This window comes from Empidonax traillii, unplaced genomic scaffold (genome assembly GCF_003031625.1).
Source record: "Empidonax traillii isolate 1590-97213 ecotype Southwest subspecies unplaced genomic scaffold, ASM303162v1 scaffold228:size850385, whole genome shotgun sequence".
NCBI lineage: Eukaryota > Metazoa > Chordata > Aves > Passeriformes > Tyrannidae > Empidonax > Empidonax traillii.
Window position 1 is genome coordinate 505,180 of NW_020955421.1, and position 7,520 is coordinate 512,699.

At 35.4% G+C, this 7,520-nt stretch overlaps 1 protein-coding gene across 1 annotated transcript in view; it reads right to left on the bottom strand.

Annotated features, from left to right (window-relative positions):
* The window catches only part of NBAS (neuroblastoma amplified sequence), a 164,410-nt gene that overhangs the window by 60,929 nt on the left and 95,961 nt on the right, over positions 1-7,520 (bottom strand). The window contains exons 42-43 of the mRNA XM_027887996.1: positions 4,083-4,193; positions 633-883 (exon numbers count right to left, since the gene is read on the bottom strand). Of these exons, the coding sequence (XP_027743797.1) occupies positions 633-883; positions 4,083-4,193 (362 nt within the window). The remainder of the gene's footprint in view (positions 1-632; positions 884-4,082; positions 4,194-7,520) is intronic.

Genomic DNA, 7,520 nt, shown 5'->3' on the forward strand with positions numbered 1-7,520 from the left:
AGTTGGACAACTGAAATGCAAGATATTGTTCGTACTTGAATAACAACCAAATTGAAACCAGTATTTAAAATTTCAGAGTCCTTTGCAGCAGTGCATTTTTACAGGCATTATCTGAAAATGTACAATGATGATGCCATACTTGCACAAAAGCAAAAAGTAACATCAAGGATAACAGACAACAAAAAAATATCCTAAGACAAAAAAAATTATCCTCTTTAAGACAATCAAACACACAAAATGTGTTCCTAATATATTCTGTAATTCAGACTTTTGAAAGGTAAACTGTCTTAAGTATCTTTCATGTTAAACTTGAAGTAGTAAAAAACCTCTAGGAGGTTGGTATTTTTTATTTAAAAATTCACTAGGAAATACTGACAATAATTTTAACTTGCATCACCAACAGAAACCTGTTTTTACATACTTTTTTTCTTGCTGTCATCAAACAGATTTCCAGTAATACGAAGCAAAGGGACTTACTCAAATAAGACTAATGAATTACTTGCATTCATCTGATGTGCTCTCAGAAAAACAATTACCTGGAGAGTATACACCAGCTGAGCATAATCATGTTAACACTTACATACCAGAATAATAAATACAGCTATGGAGGAAAGAAACAGGTACTCTCCTACCTGGTGCAACTGCTTTGAATTTTTTCAGGAGTCGGATGTGAGTTTCAGGTTTAAGGGTATGGTTCACCACTTCTGAGCAACCACAGTTTTCAAGGAGTGTAAAATAATAAAGCAACCGCTGGTGATCTTGGCCTTCAATACTTGGGTAAACATATTTAACCATGTGTTCATGTAAGGTTTCAGGATTGGTTTTCAAAGTTTCAAAGAGACCAAGACTTTGTGCTCTTTCTTCTATTTTCAGTGTCGATAACCTGTGTTTAGAAATAACTTTTGTTTAAAGGCCTGGACGTGCCATGAGAGACCCTTCAGGTGCACACCTGGGAGACAGGACAATACTTGCCTTTGTTTAAGGCACCATTCATAAATATTTAGATAGTTATTCTCTATAAACAAAAGCTAAGCAACTCTTCTATTTCTTGATCCTGCTATCTGTTGACTTGGACATGCAGATTAAGGGTCATGAATACTGAAGAGGTAAGTACAGCTATATTTAAAAGAGAAATACATCCAAGTATGTGTAAAGGAAGCCTTTATTAAACTAACAAACCAACCAACTACTTGCGGTGGAATGATGCTTGAAGATCCTACTGCCCAATTGGAAGTTTTCCCAATCTATTATATTCTGTTTCCTGTAGCTGATGAGTACCTGTGCGTACTTTGAGAGATATCATCAACGAAAATTGGCTCTTGCCCACCGTTAATTATTTGACACTGTTAATTATGCTTAGGATACTTTGACAGTTTTACCAAGTTGCTTCTTTAATTGTCATCCATGAAAGCTTTTGAAAATATCAGCAAGCCCTGGGTTGACCTTAGTCAGTTTCACTGCTTCAGGAAATTTTTTCCTGACTTTTTTGGAGAGAATAGATTAGCTCTTTCATAGCATGAATTCAGATACTTCCAGATGACTACGTAAAAGATAATCACTCCTTTTTCCCTCAGCTGGGAGAAAAATGGGTGCACATCAAGGAAGTCTCGTCTTTAGTTAAGCCCTTTCTCAGCGGAACGTTATACCTAAAATCTGAGGCGATAAGTAACCTACAGATGACTACTACCTCAAGTCTCCCTAGAGTCCAATCATATGGCATGTTAGCTAGTATGTTTCTTTTGGCAATCTGATCTTCATTTGATTTTCCTCTACCTTTAAAACTAATTAAATTAGAATTTCATCATTTTTCCCCCGAGTACACATGATGCATGTAAGTCCGTGTTTCTCTTTGATATCCAAGTAAAACATGTCTCAGTTTCATTCCTAAAGAGGATTTTCTTACAGCAAATACCACAAACACAACCCTCTCAGCTTAAAAATTATTCTCTGATTTCTGAAGGAGAATAAGATACTTTTGAGTTATTTTTACAGCTACAGCCTACCCCATTTAAGCTCTTAGTCTTGCAAGAGTTATTTTAATTCTATATATTCTTTTTAATTGTTGTAGCATATAGGGTTCTACCATAAATGGAAATAAAGTATAATTCACTCTTCATATCAGGCAAAACAGACACTTGGACCTGATGTGCCTGCAGGGTGTGATCTGACTATATTTTTCTGTTCATACTCAAAGTTGAAACTAAAGGCTGGCTGGGCATAAAATTATATCAACAGGATCAACAGATGTTTGCTGTGTGTTTTTAGGGCAGAGCTGATGGTGGATAGGAAGGGTTCGTTATGTTGTTCACAAAGATTCTGGAATAAGAGGTTCTGTGAGAGGCAAACAAGAAATTTCCTGTTGCTGAAATCATAAAATATTTTTTATAGAATTTTGGTAATCAAATGTGATCAGATTTTTCAAAAGAAACAAATTTCCATTGAATTTTTAAAAATCTCATTCTAAACAATTTTCAGCAGACCCATATTCCACAGAAAAACATGTGATATTTCTTTGTCATCAATTAATCAAAGAAATAGTTAATACAAATTATGCAAGTCTGTCTTTTGAGCTTCTTCCCATGAAAAGCGGCTTATAGAAACACTGCATATTTAGTTAAAGAGATTAAGGTTTAGAATAAACTTCAGTTCAGAATGAATGTATAATGAGGTATGTATTATTAATGACATAATCCCAAGACTAAAATGTATCATAATGGTCATATGCTGTCAATCAACTTTAAAATGAGATTATGATACAACAAAAACATGCTCAACAATGTATTATGCCATTACACATTGATTTTCAAGACTTTTTTTGGATTTCACTAGGGAAAAGATTGTTACTCTGTATTCCAGTGAGTTCAGAATTCTATGAATACTAACTCAAGGAGGACAAGAATAAAGAAAATTATAGGAAAATGTTGCAAAATACCTTAGGTAATATTCTATTCCCAGAGAAAGTAGCTGGCTCTTTCATATTTATCCCACTGTTGCCATGTTTATATCCTGACTGTTTTGTTTAAAGCAGTAAATAATTTAGCAGCAAATAATTTAGAGGGTACGACTTCTCTATTTTCTGGAGGAAGCGAAGAAAATCTCAGAATAACTTCTCAGATAATGCACCAATATCTACCAGGCTTTGTTTTTTATCCCTCATGTTTTATAAAATGCTTTTTAATTAATAGTTAATGTTAAGAGAGGTATAAACACTGCTGCAAGCTAAAGCTGCTTTCACAATTTAAAAGTCGAAACAAACCAAACTAATTTGATCACGTATGTCAGAAGAGAAGAGCTGTTGCATTGCACAGGAGATTCTACATCACTGTCATCTGCATGTGCTACTCAGGCAAGTAGCTTAGTCTTCCAAAGAATGGGTTTTTTCATCTTTCAGTGGGCAAAAAGTACCTGACTGACAAGATGCCAAAGTTTAAAATAAATTAATAAAGGTCTTGCAACCAACTTTGGAAGAGAAATGAAAAGCACCCCTCCCCTCATGCCAGATCAGTGGACCAGTGCCAGGTCTGGTCTGCCATAATCTTGGAGGTTAGAAGAGTCAGAAAATAAATACTGTTAAAAAAAAAAATTGCTTCTATCAAAAACTGAAAATGAGATGAACAGATGCATAATGTGAATGGGGAAGCTCCAACATACTTATTTACTTTGCTATTATGTGGAAGAGAGGTCAGTGAATAGCCCACCTCTTAAATAAACCCCCAAAACTCTAGAAACTATCAAGTTTCAGGACATATTCCAAGAGACTGTAGGAATAACTACAGGACAAATTGCTATTGGAAGAGAGAAATAAGCATTCAAAGTTGTGGAAACCTTACTGAAACAAAAGTCCTGGAATATTTCTGAAGAACAGTAAGACACATATGGACTTCTATCCTTGCCTGTAACACCTATTTTCAAAGCTGGCTACAAAAGCATCACACAGAAAAGACAAAAATACCTATACTACCTCAACACAAGACAAACACACGAATTAAACTCTACTCCCAATATAATTCAGTTCTGTCATAGATTAGCCCTTCTTTCTGTGTAACAGAGTTGTATGTGTATTTGCAGAACAGACAACTTACCCACTGTCAGTGAATAAAAATTCCAGATGGGTCATATAAACTTCCCAAAGTGGAACACTGTATCGCTGAGCCAAAGAAACAGCAATCCTGTAGACATTTTCTTCAAGTGTTCTTATAGAGGACAGAAAGAAAACAAAGAAAAGTTAAGTCCCATGAGACATAACATGAAAGTAAATACTTACATTAGAAAAGCAATGAGTTTTTTTTTTTTCATAAACCAAGAAACCAGAGTAGTTTTTAAACAAAAAACTACATGAAGTCTGTCTTCCTGCATTTGCTTACACGTGGTGCTCTATTTTGGGGGAAAAAAAAAAAAAAAAAAAAAAAGAAAAACTCCCTCAAAAAACTACAGAAACATTCCAAATAGAGGCACCTACTCCATACTCCACATACACTTCAGTTCTCAACGGCAGCTTCTGCTTAGCCTCTGTGCTAAAGAAAATTCTCAGTTTTCATTTCATTTCATTTAAAAAGTTATGAAGGATGTAACACATCACAGTTAGCACTTATTTCATTTAGTTGCAACACCTTCAGTGTTTTAGCACAACTGATAAATACGTCCTCAAAGCTCTTCCTCGAAGTTCACAGACAGAAACACTCTTAGTAATTTTAGACTAAAAGAAGCTGTGAAGATGTCCAGGTCATTTTGCCCCTTTTAAAGGCAGATGCTCTGTTTTTCAACATTAACATGTCCCATGACAATCCCATATCGTAAATTCCAGATTAAGTAGCCACAGTTTGTGCAGGTGGTCATTCACCTCAAAAAAAGCAGATCTTTTTTCAGCAGGGATACAGAACGGCTGTTGCCAAGCCACAACACATACAAAGTTACATTCCTTTGCATTTTCCAGAAATCATTTGATGCACTGTCAACAAGGGGATTACTAGTTATAGTGAGGGTGAAGATTTTGCAAGAACTGCACAGCAGGTATATCACTGGGTAAGGGGAAGATAACAGGATACTCAGGAAAAGCAGCATAAAGCAATAGAGGTTTAAGGAAATTATACCACATAAATGAAGACCAGTAACAAGCTATTTATTCACTGTCAAGATAATGACAAAGAAAAGCAGTTGGTGCACAACAAAAAGCTGAAAAAAGGAATACAATCCTTTACATCACCTTTTAAAGGATCTTTTAAATTTCTTTTACACACATCTCTTCATGCCTAGCCCTGACTACCTGTCTCTGTGAGCACTGCCAAATAAATCCCCATAGAAGGTTCCAGCACAGGCACACTTTGGGGGTATTCTGTCGGTGTTGCTGCAGCCAAGACTGGTGCAAAACCAATCAGAAGCAGTTCTTGGGGATGGTTCTTAGCAACCCTGCCTATGTGGTAGCATAAATTTCAAAAGTATCAAAAAGTATGCCTGTGCAGTTGCGTTCAGTTGGGATTTTGCTGACTATCTTCAAGCTCACAGAAATAAACATCTGGCAACTCAGAGCAATTTTTTTTCCTATCCTCTCTAAAACCTCTGTTGTATCATACACGTGCATGTGTTTGCTCACAAGCAGTCTTCAACATTTTGTGTTCACATCAATCAGCTACAAAGCATGAGACTGGATTCAATCATAATAAAAGGAAATGAGATCCCCTTTTTCAGCTCCCCATCCTCCCAAAATGTTTGGAAAAAAAACCAAAACAACAAACAAGAAACAACTTGGAGAAGTGAAATGAAGATTTAAGCCCAGAGGCTTTAGTTTCCTCTTGTCTGAAGCATAAAAATGAGACTGAAGACTACAGCTGTTTGTTAGTTCTGCAGCAGCAACTCATCAGGAGAACAGGCTGTGCCTACACTGGCAGTCAGGCACAGCAGGATAGCAAAAGCACACACAATGGTGGTACACAAGCCTTTCTAGTTTAGTTTTCTGGAAAGGGACCTCATTCATTTGCCCCAAAATAATTTCGAGAACCCAAAAAGCACATGCTAAGTTATGAAATTCAGACTGCTTGATAACCACACCATTTTTCTAAAATTTCAGAATAATTATTTCAGATTGGTGACATAAGACAAGGAAGAAATTGGTATTAAAATATTAAAATCAACTGCTGATTTAACATTTTTTAGAAAGCAGTGAAGGGTTGAAGACCACAGAGCATTAGAATGAAAACAGAACAAAACAAAAAACACCACAAAACAAAATCCAAACCTAAGACACCACCTAAAACCTAGCCTCAAGTAAAAGAATAATTTCAAAACCTTATACACCATCACTAGCCTGAAGTTACGTGGGACTTCACCTGATTAGTCAAGAATTCCCATTCAGTCTTGCTCTAGTTTCCTTAACTCCTTTTTACAAAAACTTTCTAGCTCTATTTTGCCCAGATAAATTGTTAACCACTTGAAAATTAAGATTAATTAAGTCTGTGAGGGACCCAGATCTTTAAACATTGGATAAATAATGCACAATAAGACAATGCACCAAATAAGGAAGATGAAATGGACAACTATTGGTTAAGCAGTTTTAGCAAATTACTCGTTCTAGTACAAAGTTGTTTTGTAAATAAGATACCATCTCTTCCAGGTGTTGTTCCTTCAAACAGCACTTCATAAAGATTAAAAACATGAGGCACTTAATTAAAAAATAAGAAAAAATATGCTGCACAATTACACTGAATTTGCACATCTTTTTCATTAGAAAATGCAGATTAAGAGACAATTGAGAAGATTAAAGCAAGGAAGCTGCAAGCTGAACAAGTAATTAATTGGACCTCTGTAACTGCCTAATATGGAACTGCCACTCTCATCCAAATGCTATGAAGCCTCAGTTCTTCAAACTCTTTCATATTGTGTTTTTATCTTCACTTACTCTAAGGAACTTTCTCTTCACATTTACTTTATTTCTACAAAAGACGTTATCTAAAGAATCATGGCTGAGAATGTAGGCAAGCCTCCTGCACTCAAAGTAAGTATCTGTGATAACAAAAGGATATTGCATTGAACTTACTAAATAATAGTAGATAATACCAGGACGTAACATTTACCTCATGACATACTACAAATGCATGCTTAGTGAGTGATATATACAAAACAGGTAATTCCAAAAGAAACACTCAAAATTATCACAAGCTATTTTTATTAATGCAGTGAAAAAATCTGTGCAGGTATAAATTTTACAGATGCAAAGTCGAAGCTTAGCATTCAAAACCTGAGGTTATACAACTATTCTTATTCAATATATCAGCAGCTTTTAGTAACCAATTTCTACTACTAGCTACATAGGTGGAAAACTGCAAACATCTAAATAAGCTCTTCAAAAGCTTTATGCAGAGATCTGGTTTAAAGTTATATTTAAAGCTTCTTATTGCAGAGAACTCTTCCTCTGACAGTATGGCAACTATTCAACTGTGACTGTCCTCAAAACATTGAGTTCAAGTAATACTCATGACTTGTTCACAGCTTAAAGTACCTGCATGTAGATGTTAATTAAAGGTATT